The 20,536-nt window shown below is 42.0% G+C and overlaps 1 protein-coding gene across 1 annotated transcript; it reads right to left on the minus strand.

The window, feature by feature from the left end:
- Positions 1-2,261: 2,261 nt before the first annotated feature.
- Positions 2,262-14,085, minus strand: wfdc1 (WAP four-disulfide core domain 1). The gene is given in 8 exon segments (XM_034535374.1): positions 2,262-3,439; positions 3,541-3,604; positions 3,703-3,750; positions 4,190-4,330; positions 4,856-4,939; positions 5,062-5,257; positions 13,610-13,618; positions 13,620-14,085. Coding segments are annotated over 7 exon segments (621 nt in total). The 5' UTR covers positions 13,704-14,085; the 3' UTR covers positions 2,262-3,439; positions 3,541-3,545.
- Between the last annotated feature and the right edge of the window lie 6,451 nt (positions 14,086-20,536).

Consider the following 20,536-nt stretch of genomic DNA (forward strand, 5'->3'; position numbering starts at 1 on the left):
CAAAAAAGAAAGAAAGAAAGCATATGAAAAATGTTGTAAGCTGTTGTAAATTGGTGCCATTGTTTTCTTTTCTTTGTTCAATGTATTTCCTGTAAGCTCTGACAGCTAGGGGAAGCAGTAAGAGATATAAAAGTAAGGAAATGGAATGGAAAAAAGTTAGAATAATATGATAATGTGTCTTCAAAAAATGCATAATTAAAAGATAGAAATAATAAAAAATGATAATGCTATATTTTCATCTTTGTATATTTGCGGCTGAAAGGCTGATGATTGGATGGTAAATCACTCTGAATCACCTTATGAGGGGTTTTTCTCTGCATTGTGATCTGAATCTGCTTTATCTCCGAAAAGTCCAAACAAAATGACTCCAGTGATACGACATACAGAACTGACACTGACACTTTCATGTAAAATTATCCTCTGCAAATGAGTTTTAATACAGTCCAATGCAAGTTTTCCGGTTGTAGAAACAAGCTAATAAAGTTATTAATCGGTGGAGGCTTCATAATCCTACAACTTTCTTTTTATCCATTGACCTTTTTCACAGCAGACATTTCGACTTAGAAGTGTTAGTGTTACTCATAATATTAACACTGAAGCTATACTCAGCCATCATTAATTTAACTATATTTCCCTTCTGCAACATGTCAAAAGGCCTTCTGTGAGAAAAAGGCCTTCAGTTCTATAAGTATCTGATAAATTACCAAATCTCACCTCAGTATGAGATAAACCAGAGCTGTTGGTACTGTAGAGGGGCGGGGTTTCTACAGTTTGGACCTCTGAAGCAGTTACCAAAATGGCACTCATATGGTGAGCTTAAATATAGAGAAATCCCATAGGAACAACATTCAGGTACAATATATCAATATGATGAATTTTAATAAGCGCATCAAATCCCAATGATATGTGGAGACAAACACTTGTTTCTCTCTCCGTCATTGATTGGCTGAATAGCACCAGGTGTGGAGTGTCACTTAATTCTGACATGACCAATGCTTGAACGCCACATTTATGATTATGTACTCATAAATGTATCCAATGAAGACACCCAAAGACACTTTACACAATACACTGTACAATCTAATTAGTAAACCTTACTTATAAAAGCATGCAAACCAATTGCCAAGTAAAGGGACTTGTTACATGCAAGTAAAGTTGAATATGTATCGTGTGTTGTACCAACACATGCTTATTTAGTGTACTTACACTTGAGTTTAAGTAACTTAAACAAAGTGAGTAAGGAGTACTCAAAACATTATTCAAGATGTACATTTGACCTAGTATAACCTACTTAAAATGACTATTTCAAACAACTTATTATTTTAAGTGAAATATATTGTATTCCAAGCAATGTCATTTAATTGTTAAAGCCATGCAAGCGGATTGCCTTAAAACGACCAAGTTCATCTTACTTGTGTAACTTAAGTGCTTCAAACATCCTTCATACATTAATGAAAAACAGTTCCATTCTCTTCAAACAATCACATTCACTGCAATAGACCCCAATAGAGTAATGTGCAGCGAGTGTAAGCTAAGTCAGCGAGCGGCAGCTAGTTACCATTAGCAAACTCCCGCTAGCTAACATTGGCAACAGTCAGACACACTAAACATTTTACAGTTATTGTTTGCTTGATAACTTCCCTTAAAATTCTCCATAAGGCAAAATTAGATAGGAGGAAATCCAAGTAGTAGGAGGAAATCCAAGTGGTCTCTTTCTTACCTGAGCTTCTGAGTCTTGAGCAGCACATGGACTGAATGTTGGCTTCTGCGCATGCTAGAACCCAGACGGTTTTTGCTACTTTAGCTAATAAGTACATTTTTTTTTCCATCTGCAATTAACTGTTACTTTGTAAAAACTAGTAAGAAGTGATATTTTTGATAGTTGAGTAAAGTTAACTAATTGAATGTAAATCAGGACAGCTATTACATTTTACAGTGTCGATAACAAATACAAATTGACCCATATGAAATACAACTTGGACATAACAATCTAAGGGAAATTTTAAAAAAGGATTTTTCCGTTATGCTCGCTTCCAAGCAGTTAAATGAAACACTTGTTCATTGTACAGAGGACCTCCTGAAACTGTCAGCAAGACTCCATGAACGACAAAAGAGATGATCAGAGAGAACAAAGGTCCGTGGTGTAGCCATCGCAACGGTATTATGATCTTTACCTGCTGGTCAATGCTTTTTCATCATCATTTCTAACTTTGTCCTGAGATTTAAGATCAGCTGCAGAAAACAAAAAAACTGCACAAAACTCGATTTGTCGATTTATTTCAACAATGTGGTTTATATAGAATGAACAAGGCAACATTGCAGCACCAGTCAGACGGCAACATTCAGACATCACTTTAGCTCGGCTCATAGAGAATGGTGACAGCTTTTTGTTTGACACCTTCAGCTTATCGTGTGACCAGCTTATTCTCCTGTTATTATTATTATTATTATAAAACTGAGCACCATTTGAATTGACAATTGAGACAACCTAAGTTTGACAAAAGCAAGCTACGTTTGATCTTTTGACCAGTTGCTCTCTGCAAAAGCACATGTCATCATGTCTGCACTGCAACAGGGTACATGCTAATGTGAAGTCCAATAGAGAGACCATCATTTTGAAATTAGGCAGTATTATTATTAAAAATTATGAAATGTCTGAAAAATCCCACTGTATTACATTTATTTCAGGAAATGAATGACAGCTATAATATGTACAGAGTTCCAATGTTCAGATTAACTATACGACCACAAGTGGAGTATCTCTTTAAATATTTTGCTTTTTAAGGAGATGAAATCCCGGTCAGCATCCGTTGGCTCGAACTACTCTACAGCCGCTCCAAATCCTGTAAAACTAACACAATCCACACACTCATATGGCATTTATAGTTTAGTTTTGAGTTATAAGTTTGAACATTAAACCCCATTTGGATTTGATTAAAAGATGAGAACCTCTGTAGCTGGCATTTTACCTATTTGTGTATAAAACTTTCCAGATTTCAGATCAAGAAATTTGAGCACCACCCTTCTGAGAACAAGAGAGACAGAATGACTATCACGGCCACATGGTCTTGATTTTCTCTGCTGACCAGCCTTAAGGTGAGAGAATGTGTTTGTCAGAATAACAATGAGCTGCAGGGAAGGAGAGGATGGGAAAGAAATAGCATGGGTTCCTTATTTCCTTTTAAGATATTTTACGAGCATCTTTCACGCACAACTCTGCTACATGCTCTCACAGACCACAGACAGAGAGACAAAAAAACAACAACTTTGTGAGGACAGGCTGCACCACGGGGGCTTTGAGAGAGGAGGTAGCAGCTGGAGGTCTGGTAAAAAGGTCAGAGAGGATCCTGGTTCAGTTGTGATGAGAGCAGATTCAACAGGACTGGGCTGATGTCTGAGGTTGTGTTATGGTCGTAGGTGAGGCTGAGGTCAGGCTGATCTGAGTGCAGAACAGGAAACATTAGGCTTTGTCTCAAAGGAGGTAAAAGGTCTTTTTGTTTTTTCATACAACATACAAATTCAACGTGACTGTAAGCATACTTCATTCATCCCAGGTGCTTATGATGAGGTTTTTCGTAGCCCACTGCGTTGCTCAAACTGGTACCTGTCAGTGAAAAGAGCCATTGACGTGTCAGGAAGATCGGCTTATTTCTGATTCAGTAATGGTGCAGGTTTTCAGGTTGTCCACATTACCTCACTTACCTAAGTAGTCCTTGTAGTCCTTGAAGTATTTGTGCCTCAGACGTCCTTCTGCAAATGAAATTTACGAAAGGAAAAAGACACAAAAAAAAGAAAGATTGATATCTGAGCTCCGTATCATACACACTGCTCTTTGAATTATTGCGTGAAATGCAATTATGAGATGCTTAAAGGAAAAAACATTATGTCCTTTTGATTTGGTCATTAGTTTAATATTTCTGCCAACTGCTTCAGCCATAGATCATATGTTGAGGCAATCTACTCTGTTGACAGAGCACACCAATTTGTATATTTGTAGATCTATTTCATAGGAGAAACTTGGCACCCAACAGCATGGAATGTGCCAAGAGGTCCCCAGGAGTCCTGTCCCTGTCCCTTGATGAGTAAAAGGAGCGCAGACTTTGCAGAGACGTCCCATTAAATCCGAAAAGCAAGAGAATTGGAGACGATGCGTGTCAAAGGCCTGGACATTAGTCAACGGAAGCCATACCAGAGTTCCCGCGTTGCTTGATGCACTGTCCCCGGTTTGGGATGCCAGCGGCGGGGTTTCCTGGATTGATGATGTGGCACTCGTAGCCCGTGGGGCAGTGAAGAGGCTCGTCCCCATCCTCAGTTGTGCTGCAGGCCTCAGCTAGCGGGCAGAAAACATACAGAAATCAAAAACTTGCGTCATTCAGTGGTTATGCTGTTGGTGTTTTTTTTTGTTTTGTTTGCTTTTCCTCCCTCAAGCTACCATGTGAACTTCAGAAAACCTGCAAGAACCTTGTATATATCCATTGAAGAGTAGCAGAATGACAGTTTTGGAATAATGCCGAGCTGTGATAAATCTTGTGGATGCATTTTATTTGAGTCTACTGAGACTATTAACAGTGGTGAAATGTTTGCCCCTTCTAATGAAGTTGTTTTCCCCCATCAGCAGTACATACATAAACGGAGGGTGATATAAAACCAAAATGTGCTGAATGAAACCCTGTCGTACTCACTAAGCAAAGGCAGTATTGAGTTAGCATTTGAAGGATTTGTGAAGGCTGAGATACACTGTGATCATTGAGAATCTCAGTGAGGTGAGTTTTTTTTAAAGTCATGCAAGCCGACCATCTGGAGCTGCAAGTGTTTCGTTGTGACCTCAGTGACTCAGGTGTTTGTGTGTACTCACCCTGCAGAACCTCCTCCGGGCCGTCCAACAGCCAGCCGTTGCCCCCTAACCACCGAGGCTTGGGCTGCACCAGCCAGTCCAACACTGTTCAGAAGACGCACAGATCCACAGCCATACTTAACAAATGTTTTTTAAGAGAGAAACAAAAAAACGGGCTAATTTCCCGAACACAGCTGTGTGTCACTGTGTGCTGGTTTGATGCTGACCTGGTGGAGGCTGGACAGACTCTAGGCAGGCGTAGATGCATCCATTGTAGCAGCAGCGTTTATGGCGCTCGCACTCTGAGTCTGAGCGGCAGCCCGGCACCTCACAGGCTCTCTCTGGCAGCATCTGGGGTGGCGGTGGACACCTGTCGTTCTTCTGGTGCTGCGTGGACTGGGGGTGGTTGGGGTACTCGTAGTCCTGGAGGGCAGAAAAGGAGACACGTGTCCAATAAATTCATAAGAATGTTGATGTGGTTTGTTCTAGTAGCTGTTTATACCATCTTGGCTAAAGAAAATCTAATTATATAGTTAGAACTGTGGCCGTTTCTCAATATGCGTCCTTGTCCGTACTTGTGTTCTCGTGGACTTGTGAAACGTCATCAGTCGCGGCCCAAGTACTGTTCCAATTCAAAAGTCCGCTTCTCGCAAAGCACGATAAAAATGCCCGGATGTGACTTGATCCGCCCATTTCCCAAAGGATCCGTCAGAGGAGACTTGTGCGTACTTTGGACAGCCAATATCCCACAATGCATTTCGCACCAGCGACGGGGAACAATGGCGGAGGAGAAAATACTCAAATGAAAGTTGACTTTTTCTAAATACTACTGTTGTTGGGTCACGGAATGTAATTTTAGGATGTTTTCAGGCGAGAAGTTATTAGTTTAAGCATCAAATCCGTTGTCGGTTTGTCGAGATTCAGCCGATAAAAAATATGCGCCGACGGTTTCGGAGATTTGAGCGAGCCTGCAGCCCCGGGCAGTCAGCGCTCAGTGTGGCCGCCGAGAACAGCCTGATGTCGGCAGGACTTTTTTAAACGATCCGCTGGCTCTGATGTCTCCGTAGCGGTTACACATGAGATATCATTAAGGTTTAGAGCACATTGAGTTTATTATTATTTATTATTATTAGTTAAACCCTCTAACTGAGGGTTGCAATTACATGTGTTAATATAACTATATATATATATATATAGTTAGATTAACACATGTAACACACAATTCAAAATAAAATAATTATATTTGAAAGGAAAACGAAAAAAGCAGGGTTGTCATATTTAATTTACAATGAATAATTGGAGTAAACCCATGAGCACGAACAGCTGACGTGGTGACGTCATCAAGTTCGCTGCTGTTCCAATTGCAGAAACACCGTCCTGCGTCCTCCCGGCCTCTGGAGTCCGGACTCCAAAAGAACACACGTCTGTACTCAGCGTACTTTGGATTGAGAAACGGCCTGTGAGTCATTTTGGAAGGAAACAACATAACATGTTGTTGCAAGGGTTTTGTTAAACACCATTAATGTTTTTTTATGTTTTTGTATTTGAAAAGAAATTCAACTTTTCAATTGGTTCCAAACTGGAAAAAAAGAGCACTGGAAGTTAACAGTGTGGTTGTAAAATTGCACGGATTGCACTTTTTAACCACCAGAGAGCAGCAATGGATCTGAGTGATCCTTTTTGGCACAGTGGCGCTCTAACAAGGAAGCTGATGTTTTGGCTTCAGCATGCCTGCTAAAGTCTTGACTTGGATTAGGAAGGCGATTCACCGTGGGAACAAACACTTTTCTAGGGATTCTGATTCACACGCTTCGCACACTTCACACGCTTCATGACGGTTTTGGTACATTAAGTGCAGGCCCACATTGCTGAGAAGATCTGCTCTTGAATGCTTTGCAGAGGATAACTTAATGAGATCTGCATCCCAGCCACGGTGTCTGGGGTTTAATAGTTGTTTTGTACGATGCTGCTGCTCTTTATTGATTTATATCCATTGATTTAGACATGTACAGGACAGCACTTGTGTGTTTTAAGGTAAGAAACCTTCAGGAGCGCAACAGAGAAGGATCCCTCTCCCCGAATGGACAGAAGCAATAGATGTCATGTGACAACAAGTACAAGTAAAAATGACCAACATTGTGCTGATCTAACATCCCTTTTATAGCAACCGAGGTTACCTTTGAACTCTTTGCACTTCAACGGCACAGGACGTTATGTTGCTGGTTGGTTATCCAGTCCTACAGTCATCATGGCCGTAATCAAATTTAGTTGTTTGTCACAACAACACATGATGTGTCAAACAAGCACAGCCAGTGTTTCAGTTTTTCTCAATATGTCTTCTTTAGTTGTGTGGGTGAATTTCTTTGGTTTTCCAGTACATTCATTTGGGAGGGGGAGAGAGAGAGAGAGATGAGTGTTTTTCGCTCTGCACTAGATTAGTAATTAGTTAACCAGCTTGTGGTCACACACGGTCATTAAAACGGTGCTGTTTATTTGGCAGGCTTACTGAACGCTCTTACAAACCAACCAGAAAAACGAAAGCAAATGTTTGGCGTAGATGGTGGTATCACACACACTGTACGTGTGTTCACTTCAAACCCACATTAATTCGTACTGGCAGCTGAGAGCTTAGTGGGCGGATGGCTCTTGGAGGGGGTGGGGGATTCACACCATAGAGGACCGAGGGAACAATACAGTCAGAGCTGTTAAGAGCTCCGCTGAGGTCCTGCAGATTACAGGAAACAGTCCAAGTTTTGATTGTGCATCACTTGAGGGGCTGGGTTTCAAATTTCAAAAAAATTTTGGGGGACTGGCTGAAATGTGTTTGTAGCTATGAGTCAGGCGTACTGCTCTCTTCAGCATTGTTTCCTCACACAGAAGGCAACTGTTTTCGCTCCAATAAACCCACTGTGACAAAGTTAGTAATTAGCTTGTGTAGTGAGCGATTAGCAGCTAGAGCGACAGATACTTTTCTCAGGAGTTGGTAGAGACCAAAAAAGAGCTAAAATCAGAGTGAATATTGAACTTCCAATCATCAGGTGACCCAAGTGAGCCCCAGTGCGGCTCCATGTGTGGTTGATTAAACTATTTATCAAATTACAATGATGTCTTCAACTTTCCACGGTATAAATATCTGCACTTTGTTTGGAGAGTGGAGAACACAAAAATGCCTGGGTTTCTTCACAGACTGGAGTTGCTAAGAATTTCCTCTCAGTTTTTCGAGAAGATATGATGTGGAAAATCTCATTGCTGCCAAATAAAAGGAATGTCTGGCATATCAGAAGCACGGTGTGTGCATGTGTGTGTGTACAGTACCTAGTGTGTGTGTGTGTACAGTACCTATGGTTCTTAGCTTTAATCTGCTCCAGTGAAAGTCCAGTCAAAAAATCCATTGTTTGCTTTACCAGTTTGCTCTGTCAACTTTAAAAGAGGATATGATCATGTTGTGGTTACAACCCACGCGACCAAAAGAATAAAATTTAGAGCGCCTTGGATGCCGAGTGGTTACAGTGGATGCCATATAATTGCAGAGTCTCGGTTTCAATTTCGGCCTCGGGACCTTTACTGCATATCCGTCTTGGCACCGAAATGCAGGTCTCAAAAACAGCAGTCTCAAAACCTTCAGACAATACTCTTCCCCAAATGATGTGAGCATTTTCAAAGTTACTTCTGCTTGAACATGCTCCCACACACTGCGCACTACAGGCCTTTCAAACCCTTCATTCATGGCTCTCAGGAGATTAGTGGAGGCGAAGTGGTTCACCGACGTCTTCTGGTCAAATTAGATCTATGAATGAAGACTACAAAGTCTGATTAGATAATGACATAATGACTGCCTGCCCTTTCTACTCCTTGTCTCACATCCGATCCACTCCTAAAGTCTCTTGCAAACATGTCCTACAAAAAGGTCAAGTGCGCCCTTCCTGTTTATGCGACTGCGTGGATAAAGCGGGTAAATACTGTACGCAGAAGAAGCCCCTCCTTCTTTTATATGTGTTTACTGCATTGATCCCTGAGCCTTAGACCTGCCAACACTGTGGATGCTACTACTACTACTATACTTTCTTTTTCACTATACTTTTAGCTGTCATTCAGCTCTTACTGTAACTGCTTCACTCTCAGGGCTCCTCTGGTTTTCTTTGTGTCTCGGTATGCCAGAAGGGTCGCCACGCTCTACATCCAGAGATCTTTCGCACAATCCTGCGCACATCTCACTGAAGTTCCACAATGGTTATTTACACTCCTGTCTGCTGTGCGGCTCTCCTGTAAACACTGGCAACGGGCCCGTGTGGGGTGTTCATGTCTTTCTGTGGGCATGTTTTCCCCCTCGCTGTCTGTCGCAGTCATTCGGAAAAACTCTCACTATCTCTCTGCCTCCTTGATCTCATTGGTGCTCTTGTTCAGTCTGTCTCTCTTGTTAGTGCTCTTGCTCTGTGGTTTATGGGGAGCCACTGGAGACCCTGTCTGCTCTCCGTAATTGGGGCCGGTCTCTGCTTCCACGCAGAGATCTTGGACGGATACTGACATTTTCTGTTTCCTATGCTTCATGCACACAGATGCATACACATACATACCCAGAACACACACTCAATCTCTGTACATACAGTATTTGCACAAACAAAGAAAAAACGGTGTCCTTTCATCAAAGTGCCAATGTGCCACACTACGTGAAGTAGTCCACAGCACACATCTGGCTAGCTTTTGGGTTGTCAGGACTCATTTCCTGTTTCTAGAGCAGCAGTCAGTTTGACAGAAAGATAGACAGACATACGGATAGATAGATAGAGAAACAGCAGGCTAAGCTGTGAGGCAAACAGCGTGTATGTACATCAGTGGGAGATGAGAGTGTCAGTGAGTCATGGGAAGACACCCTGATGGACAAATTGGTAGAGCGACAGCTGAGCAAAACTGGGAGCATACTGGGAGAGTGGTGATGTCTCACCTTTAAATGCAGACTAACAGACTGAACCCACATGAGGCGTGGTTTACGCGACAGGAGCTGAACCAACTGTGAATGCGGCTAATTAGAGTCGGGAAAACAGCGTCTGCTACCTGTCAGTCATAGCTTGAGGTAACAGGGACGGCAATGATAGAGGTCGCCCTAAACTGATCTGTTACTCCACTATTCCATTTGTAGTGCAGCTGTATATTATTAATATTTGGTAAGCTGTACAAACACGTCTATGGTCTCACATACTAAGACTCAGATTTGATATGAATTTTCTCTTGATTGTTGGTAATGATATACAATCTATGTTGTCAAATAAAAGGAATGTCTGGAACATCAGATGCTCTAGGTAAAAAAAAAAAGTATTATTGGACGCCAGCGTTAGTACAATAATACGCTTCTGACCAGCAGGCTCACACCATCTGACTGGTATTAGTCCTGCTTAGGGCCGCACACAACAGTTCACACGACTACAGGTGAGATGGATGACTGACTGACTACAATAACTCCCCTCTTTACAGAGAGCCACACAATTTACACATCAAAATATTCACAAAGAAATTGCCTCCATTGAAGATGCTATTACCCTCCATTTATGCTATTTTCCTGACTGTAGCAGCAACTACTTTCTTGTGTTAGCAAATCATGTGTGTTTTCTGTGTATAGTCTGCAACGCAGCTAACAAACTAATATTCCTCCATTTTGCACTCTCCGGCTTAGGTCAGCAAATTCAAAAGTTGAACTTGATTCAACAAAGTCTCAGGAATTCCCTTTGTCCTGCAAGCAAATCCATTATTATCACAATTGTTTTATCTCATTTGAAAAGCCGGTGTGACCTTTAAACAGCCAATACTAGCCAAGGCTGAACTGCATCTGTCATGCATTCACAGGACATGTCCACTCTCAGCCTTAAAGGCCGCACCATGTGCTGATGTATCAGAAACATTCTTTGCGTTAGCAGTTAATGTGTTTAAAAAGCAGGAGTCAGGCAGTGCAGTCAGAATGTAATTGTGTAGTTATATTTGATACATATTGATTCTCAACCTTTGCAATCAAATCAAAGTCACTTTTAATCCCCTTCAACTCAGCTCATGACATGAACCTCTTGGTTTACTCTTATTTGATAGCAACAGGGGTTGTTACATAGTGTAGACACGTCCTTATAAAACGCAAATCAGCGAGCAAACGATGTGTGAATCTGTTTTGTTTTACATTAGTTGCTCCGGGCCTCGTCAAACAGCCCGCCATGAACAGGAAGTTGGCTTCACATGATTTTAAAGCATCTGCAGGGCCCCTGTCTAAATACCAGGTGCTGCCAGAATGGTTCTCATCACATCAAATGAATTAAAACTGGAAAAATTCATGGTGGTAGCCTCAGACTCTGTTCATGCTCACTGACATGCCCGAGCAGGTGTCTGAGCCAGACTGTTATGGCTGTGTGAGACTAAATAATCTGTGTGTGGGTGTGTGTGTGGGACTTCTGCTGCTCACACCATTCCACCTGTTTTCCCATCTACACATCAAACTGATTGTAAGTGGCCCTCTTACGCCTATTTCTTTCCTCTCCACCCTTATTACATCCCATGTATTATTAGGCAATATTCATCATACTCAAAGTGCTACTGTGGACCTTTGACCCTTTTTTGCAGGGGTAGGTCGAGATAAGAGCGCAGGGAGGAAATGACTCTGCTCTGGAAGGCAAAACACACACCTTTCTGGTAATAACTTTTAAGTTATTATTCTTTAATGAACCGCAAACTGTAGATTATATAATACATGTAAACATTGACAGCTTACATTTTAATAATACATTTGCCATTTACATTGTGTAATGTGTTTACACATCTTATTTGAAAATACATAAAATAAGACATTCATGTGATCATAGACTAGATAAACAAGGTACTCAGCATGCTGGTGGCCTCGGGTTTTTATACATTTTTACCAATTTTCTTTTCGAGACTCACTGACTATTCCACAGCGCAGTGCCTACGTGAAATTCTCAGTGACTATAATTTGTCTTTCCACGCTGCCCCGGTGTTATGAACGAGGCAGAGGCTGTGTGTGTATGTTTGCGTGAGGGGGAGGTGGTTGATTCAGAGATTCAGAGACGAAAAGGTTGAGAGGGAAAGAGACAAACTCCTTCCGCACAGCCGTCTCAGCATGTTCCAATTACAGCAGCTTTGAAGCAGAGTCAAGCAAGACGGTGCTTTTGGCCCATCCTGAGAGGAGATGAGAGAAAGAGATTTAAAAGAGGGAAAACAGGGAGAGGCGAAGGAGAAAGCAGGGCAGAGGAGGTCGGAAGGGTAACTGATTCCTATGACAGAAGGGAAGAGGGATGAAGGCAGAGCACGACAGAGAGGGAAAAAAAACAGCTCGAAAGTGAGAACATTGAAGCACGAGAGCGAAAAAGAAAGAGAAGGCAGCACGCTACAGTGAGCCCTTGTTAGGGATGATCAATCAGCTACACTGAGCTGAGTTAACAAGCAGGGGCCGGGTCTGCAAATTCAGTTCCTGCCCTAATAATCCACTCCAAACACACACACACACACACACACACACATACACACACACACACACACACACAGAGAGAGACAAAGGTTGTACATTGTGTGTGCCCTTCAATTACTCATATGGAAACTTGAAAACCAGCAACTTATTCCAACCTGTTGCACACTCCGCTTTCTGCTCCTCATCAAAACTGGAAAAAGAAAAACACTGCCGTCCGTGTAGATTTTTCATGCTTCAAAACCAAAGCGTGTCTGGCGGAAGATATTTTCCGATCCACTACTCGAAGCAATGTGACAATGTAGTAACGCTCCATTGCAAATAAAAGTCCCGCATTCATATTTTTACATAAATGTTCAGAAGCATCACCAGTCAAATGTATCAAACATAAGCTGAAGAAAACATATATATCCTTTTTAAAGTGATACATTTTTAAAAGAGATGCATTTAACCGGATCAGCATTTTTATGTTGTTGTAATGGAGCTAATTGTGATTACTTTAAACTTTTGGGTAGTCTGATCTATACCAATGCATTGTAATCAGAATCTGTAAACCAACTGATATGTATAGCTGTCATACACATGTACTGGAATAAAAAAAAGATGACAAATATCACACTCAATTATACATATCTGAATGGTAAATATGAGGCCGCAGCCTTAGCCGGTCAGCTTAGTTAGAATAGAGGATCGGCCAGCCAGTTTTTAATCCATACAAAAACCAAAGTGAAAGAACCAAATGTATGTTTCATCTTGTTTGTTAAATCTACACAAAAGCCAAGATGACAAAACAGCAAGTTACAGTTACGTTCCGGATGTGCCTGCTCCCGGCCAAGAAATAGCACACAGTCTCTGGCCAGACATGTGAATTGGAGAGCTCTAGAGGTGCTGTTTAGCTATTCTAGGCTTAGCTTGTCAGCTGGCTGTAGCCTGGTGTTACTGAGTTTCTCATCTCACTCTGGGCAACACAAAAAAGAGTGTTTAACTATTTCTTGAAATGCAGATCTTGGTTATACTTAATTCACAACACTGCCCTTTCCATCATACTGGGTTGGAGCCCTCAGACAAGGTCAACTGGACCACTTCTCACCTCAGCCACAAAAGTGCTCTCACTGTGTGAGAGCAGCTTTCTGCAACAGAGCTGGTATTGTGCTGTAATACATTGAGCTTTCACCTCCTTCCACTTTGGAGGATATTCTAAACCAACAGCCAGTCAGACAGAGAGAGACAAAGTCAACACACACATGCACGCACGCACACACACGCACACACACACACACACATCCATACAAAGTCCAAAGTAAGGTTAGCATCCCCACCTTATGGTTGGAGTCCTCTTTTCCTGATTCTCCTGGTGTCACTTCCTGTGGCCAACAGGGCCAGCAGCAGCAGCAGCACCACAGAGCCCGTCATGGTCTGCGTCCTGCACCCCAACTCTTAACTAACTCGTTCTGCGTCTCCCTCCCTTCTGCTCCCTTGCACCCTGTCTCTGTGGTATTCCTCCTTTCCTCTCCTTATTCCAAAGTGTGTCCTTTGCGCGTTCGCGGCGCCTTTCCAGCTGGAAGCAATAACTCTCCGGCGCTCATGTGCAACCAGAGATTACACAAGCCCTCTCCCTCCAACGGGACTTGCCTTTATGTCCGCCCGAGGAAAAGTGCAGGGGCAGAATGACAGAGTACAGAAGGGAAGGAAGGGGAAAGTACAGAGAGGATGAATGGAGGCAGTGTCGGGATGAAACGAAAGAAGGAGAATAGTTTTGGGGAGCGGGTGAAGGGAGAAACGGAGCCGGTCTGTTGCGAGCTGGAGCTGTCTGCTGGCACAGCATGGCGCACATGTCTCTGGCGTCGGGGGGGGGGGGGGGGGCATCAGACGGGGGCAGTGCGTGAGACCTCCTCCTTGCCCCCCATAGTTGGCATTCTCGCTGCACATCTGGTGATCTTTATGTGAGTTTGACAGATCTGTGTCAGTGTGTGGTCAGGCCATATTTTATATTCCGTGGCTTTGCGTCACGTGTTTTGTGGCGGTGTCGTAGAGAAATCATGGATTTGCTAAGTGAGGGGTTTAACAAAAGAAAGAAGAAGCAGTCCCTTATATTATATAAGGACCCTATATTAACTATTAACTGTTCAACATCCGTGTTTACGTTCTAGATTCTTCTTAGGGTCAGGACGCATGATTTATATGACAGAGTGGGAGGGAATACTTGAACACCCCTGAATAGTGTGTGTGTGTGTGGTGTGTGGTGTGGTGTGTGTGTGTGTGTGGTGCACTCATGTGTCTGTATAATATGTTGGAGTAGATGAAGTGTGATTTCTGAGGCATCGACCCATAAAAAATGAAAGCTTGTGGTTTGTTTCAGGGAAAGGGCGCCTCTCTCTTCCTTTTTCACAACTTCCCTAAGTTGCACCCTTTCAAACCCCCCCCCCCCTACTTACAACTGGACCTTTCTCCCCATACCCTCCCCTAGCTCCATTCTCAGTGTCTAGCACTGAAAGGGAGAAAGAATGCTAAGCCCGCTCAAATCACAGTCATTATTAGTTTTACAGGAGCACCGCTCATTGTCACTGGGACTCATGTTAACTCAATGAGTTTGGCTTAGGCATGTTGTTCTAATTCTCTACAACACGAAGAGAACAAATAGTGAAAATTAAATTAAAACTATAGTTGTAGCATATTTGTTGGATTTAGATGGACCTGTAGTGGAATGAAATTCACTGGAATAAAAAAATCATCTTGAGCTCTGTGTTCTATTATCTTGTCATGATTCTTGTAAAATGGTACCGCACCCTGAGCTGTCTGCAGTTCTTCCACATTTAATGGGAAAAACTGCAGCTGCACAGTTTCAAGTTGTAGAATATTCCCAGACACCTTTCATATCCTGTCCTCTTCCTAAATCTGGAATGTACACATGAATATTAATAAACTAAACAATTGCATTCATGAACAGAATAAGAGGTGAAACATTCACACATTCCAGATCGAACAATTTTAAGTGCATGCATACACACACACACACACACACACACACACACACCACCACACACACACACACACACACACACAAAAAGATACATATGACTCCCACAGCTACCCAGACACAGCATTCAGTCTGGACACTATCCATTTTTACAGTTGTGAATGGGGAATCATGTGAATTAAAAAAATAATATGAGACAGAAATAAGAGAGAGAGAAAGAGAGACAAAGGAAGGAACACCTCGGATAAAGAGTCTGCCGAATGTTAGAGGGTACAGAGACAGGCTCTTCACTGAAAACAGAAAATTCCTCTCATCTGACAGGCTGTTTCTGTAGGGTGGAGTGTCTGTGAGACTCAAGGGGCTTCACATCATAAGCTCCTCCTCTCTGATGGTCAAGATTAAAATTAATTTATGGCGTAATAAGTCTGGGGTGGAGCTTGTCAGGGACAGTTCCTCAGCCTCAAGTGAGGGTTATACAAGCAAGGTAAGTATTATTTTAAACAAGGCAATTGGGAAAATGCACGGCATATGTTCATAACAAGGTCCAGCTTGTGCCTCTGGATGGAATGTGTGCACTTTGTGGACTAACAGAGACTTCGGCAAGTTGATAGTGTGCATTACTGTCTGTTGTACCCAAAACATTTACAAGGTGTAATAGGTATGCATTTATTACAATCATAGGTGTAAACATCCGTGATTGGTTAACTGACACTTGCTTGTTTACTCACCATATTTCTGGCTGAAATTAGGATTTTTGTGGAGGAAAATAACATACAGGGATATGAATATTTAATGATAATAAATAATAATAAATATGTTGTCAGAAGAGACGTTTTTTGTCCAAGGGTCAAGGAGGAGAAAACAAGGCCAAGAGTAATGTTGTTCTTTGCTTTCATCAGCATGCTAACATGGCCCACACTGATGACGCTAACGTGCTGATGTTTGCCAGGTAATGTTTACTGTGTTCACCATCTTAGTTTACTGTTAGCATGCTAACAATGCCCACACTGATGACGCTAACCGTGCTGATGTTTGCCAGGTAATGTTTACCATGTTCACCATCTTAGTTTACTGTTAGCATGCTAACATGCCCACACTGATGATGCTAACATGCTGATGTTTTGCCAGGTAATGTTTACTGTGTTCACCATCTTAGTTTACTGTTAGCATGCTAACATGCCCACACTGATGATGCTAACATGCTGATGTTTGCCAGGTAATGTTTACCGTGTTCACCATCTCATTGTACTGTTAGCATGCTAACATGTGCTAATTATGTTGCAATCCACCTGAAACTGGGGGGAAAAAAAACCTGGCACATAGAAAAGTGCAATGGAACAGCCATTCAAGTCGACTTGAATGCATCTGACATCACAGCAACATGGCAGCGCACACCTTTAATTACCTTTTTCATCATTTCTTTGTTGTGTTTTATAGTGTTTGTGTTGTGAAACATGCTGAAACAATAATGTAGCTGGAACTAACATTTCCACTCAGTTGATACAAAGCCCTGATAAAAGTCTCAGCTTTTCTCTCCCAGTCTTTGGCATGCGCAGATGGAAACATGCACGTTCGTGTATTACATTCCTTCTCGGCACAAAGTACTCATCAAACTTTCCAAGCACCCTAACAAAATCATTTAGCTATATGTCCATCTTCGGTAAAAGCAAACAAACAGAAGGTTATTTGCGTGCATTCAGTACTAGTCCCACACTCCTCAGGGTTTCCAATGGATCCTTGAAATGTCTTAAGTTCTTGAAATTGTCCATAAATATTTTGCCCACGGGATTCTGTAGCGGTTAATTTAAAGTTACTACTAGGAACTTACATTTTTGGCGGTCCCTGTGGACGAAAGTGGTAGTGTTTCCGAGCACCAGAGTCCCTGTAGAAAGATTCTAGACCAGTTTGCTCCGCCCTGTTCTGGTTTTTACCCGTTAGCAGAGTAATTCTCATTGATGTAGGTCCTCTGTATATTTGTTTTGGCGTTATTATTGTTTGGGGCATTGCAACAAAGCAAGCTGACGTGGAAAATGGCATTCATCCTTTTATTGCAGTTTATTGATGTCTATTAGCGCTCTACTTTGGTGGGCCGCTCTCGTGTCAGTGTGCTGAAGCCTGAAGCAGGAGCCATTCATTCCAAATCGGGGCGGTCAGTTGGTGTCAGAGGCCAGCCTGAGGGTCAGGGGTCAGCTGTGATTGGTTATTATGAAATAGAACAACAACAACTGAATTCTGAAGGGGGTGAAAGTTGCACTTGCAGTCTGTAAACACATATGCAGCAGGACACATGTTAAAAATACTTAGTATACACAGAATACAATCCTTAACTATGCCTGCAGAATTGATCATACTACATCTATATTTATTCAAATGGTATTTCATCCTGCACTGTTGTGCCAAGTCTTTACAGCACTATGACTCCAAACTAGGTGTATCCCTTTGATGTGCTGTGTATTAACATCAATACAAATCTACTTTGCTTTACTGTTTTACTGTCTCACAAAGTTCAATGGGCATCAGCTGCGTCCTGGGATTTGGTTTTAATATGTGTGTGATAGAATATAAACTTTGAGCAGCTGTAGAGGGATAATAAATCTCTGACTTAATGACTGTTTTAGTGTGTGATAGGTGTGCGTCTGTATTATTTATTCAGTTTGAGGTTTAGCAATGTGATTAAACTTGAAACACACATACATACAGTATGGATGCCACTCAAAGAACAAGATTGTGTTATTGGATTCATTTGACTATAAAGAGACAGGAAGAGTATCACTGGCGCCATCAACTGCCTCTGTACAACTGCATCTAGGTCTTTTAAAACACATATTTTGTGATGTATTTTATGATCTGTGCTTCATATTATGTAATTTTTCAACACATTGACATTGGTGAGTTAAAGTGGGACAGTTGTTTTAAAGATGCGGGCTGGCATGGCTAATGGAAAAATAAGAGAAGGTGAGGGAGATCAAGGGGGAAAAGGAAGGAAACATGAAGAGGGAGGACATACAAAATGCAGATGGCTCGATAAAAGAGGATGGGCAGGGAGGGGGGAGGTTTGAATGATGACACCAGACAAACCATGTGGACCAAACACTCTGCTTGAGTTCTGTAACAGCTCTCTGCCTCTCTTGTCTAGTCTTTTTAAGCTAGTATCGGAAAAATATATGACCAACCAATGCTTAAATTGCCCAAATCTTGCAAACTGAAATAAGTAGTTGAACTTGGGACAGGACAAAAAAAAGTTTTAAAAAAAAACAAACACATTAAACATGTGAAAGAAGATTTACATTATCCATTTTCAATGTTTTGGAGGCTGAAATTATGGACTGGGGGCGATTGCAGCTGTCCCATGTGTGATACAGTAACCGGTATCAACATGTATTCAGCCTTCGGTGGAGCTGGTGCGTGGGTCTGCTCACCCCTGTGGCTACACTAACCACTTGTCATTACCATATGTCTGTCTCTTTTCCTCTAATCAGTGAGGAGGTTAAAGCCATGCCGATCTCGACTGCTTCCCCTTCATGACTTTTTCATCATTGTATTGTTATCTTTTATCCTCTAATGGTCCTAGGTGATGGTTTCCTAGTATACGGTAATTGCTTCTTTTCTGTCATTCTCCTCTTTCCTCACAGCTCTTTTTGTATTCCCTTCCCTTTTGATCAGCTGTAACTTGCCCCCCGTTTCTGTCCCCTCTTGTGCTCCTCTTCGGTTTTAAGTTTCTCTCTTCATGTTTGCCTCTTCCCAAACTTTCTCACATTTATGTTTCTCCCTTTTCCTCTCCCCTCCTACTTCTCCTCTCAACCTCTACTCTTGCTCGTACCGCTACTGAAGAGCTTTGAACTCAGGTAGCCGTGCCGCATTCCTCAGCATGGCCCACGGGAGCAAGGTCAGCAAAAAAAATTAAGAATAAAACTATAAACTATTTCAGCTATTTCTATAGCGACTCTGAAGCCAGGGGTTCCACTGCAGGGTCAACATGACCGGGAGGCGCTGAGTAGACTTCAAAGATCTTCCCGTGTCTCTGCTTTATTGGAGTGATGTTGAAAGGGTAAAATATAGACAGTCCCATGCTGCTCTCTCTCTCTCTCTTTCTCTCTCTCTCTCTTCTCACAGCACACAGGCAGGTTACATTACATTACTTGTGCATTACATGTTTTAGGTTCAAAACTGAAATTGTCCTACTTAGTCGGTAAAAGCACACAGACGTTAAACTCAAAGCAGCAGAGGCAGAGATATCCTGCCTTTTAGTCCTTACTGGGTCACACAAAATGCTGAATCCGACAAGTCACATGATGCAACTGAATTGCATCCTTCCATTAAACTCTCCCAGCCAGCTAAAAGGCCACTTCTTTCCAACTCTGCACTTTCAGTTTGTACTCAGGCTTCCTGATAAAAATGTTTAATGTCAGGCCTATGAACATCTCAGTGATATCAACAGGGTTGTTTTGAAACTTTACCTACAGAATAGGTGCAGGGCTCCTTTAAGATTACGTTTTGCCTGTAAGTAGAGAACATCTATTTAATATCCACACTGCCTGTTTTGTTTGCTCAATCAGACATGTTTCCCTTTTCAGTGTTGTGTGTAAATTAGGGTATTACAATTAAAGGGACCAAATGTCCTCACGTTTCAAGTAACAGAAGCTTTTCGGTTCACTGGATTGGAAATCCTCCTCATTTTAAATCTTCCTTTCCTGATAATAGGTGGCCTCCTGCTCTCTCTTGGCAGTCAACCATGGCATGTCTTTGTGTTTGATTGTGTGTTTGGTTTTCATGTAGAGCTTGTATGAAACATGGATTATGTCTTTGTTCCTGTCTGGCAGATCAAAGGCTCATGGTACAACTCTCTTGTTGTGGCAAGTTTTCTTTTCTGCAGACTCTTTCCTTTAGTGTGTGTATGTCCAGTGTGTGTGTGTGTGTGTGAGTGTGTGTGTGTGTGTGCGTGTGTAGCTTCCGTCTGTTAGTCGAGGGGGGGTATTCCACTGTTTGTAAACTGTTTGGTTTTCGGGTATGTTATTGCAGATTTATGCAGAGTGACATGTGTATTTATGTTGCATTATACCAAGTTGAAGATGTTTTATCAGTTGCCTCTTGTTGGGTCGGGGTTATGAAAGCTAGTTTTCTTGTTGGCTGCACATACCAAACATTCTGCAGAGGAAGAACATGAAGAAAAGCTTTTCTCTCGGGTTTCAGGCTGCATTGGGATTGAACTTGGAGGGGAAAAAAAATCACAGAACCATTTCTATCTTATTGTGTTCAGTGATGCAATTTA

This window comes from Cyclopterus lumpus, chromosome 6 (genome assembly GCF_009769545.1).
Source record: "Cyclopterus lumpus isolate fCycLum1 chromosome 6, fCycLum1.pri, whole genome shotgun sequence".
NCBI classification, from domain to species: Eukaryota; Metazoa; Chordata; class Actinopteri; order Perciformes; family Cyclopteridae; genus Cyclopterus; species Cyclopterus lumpus.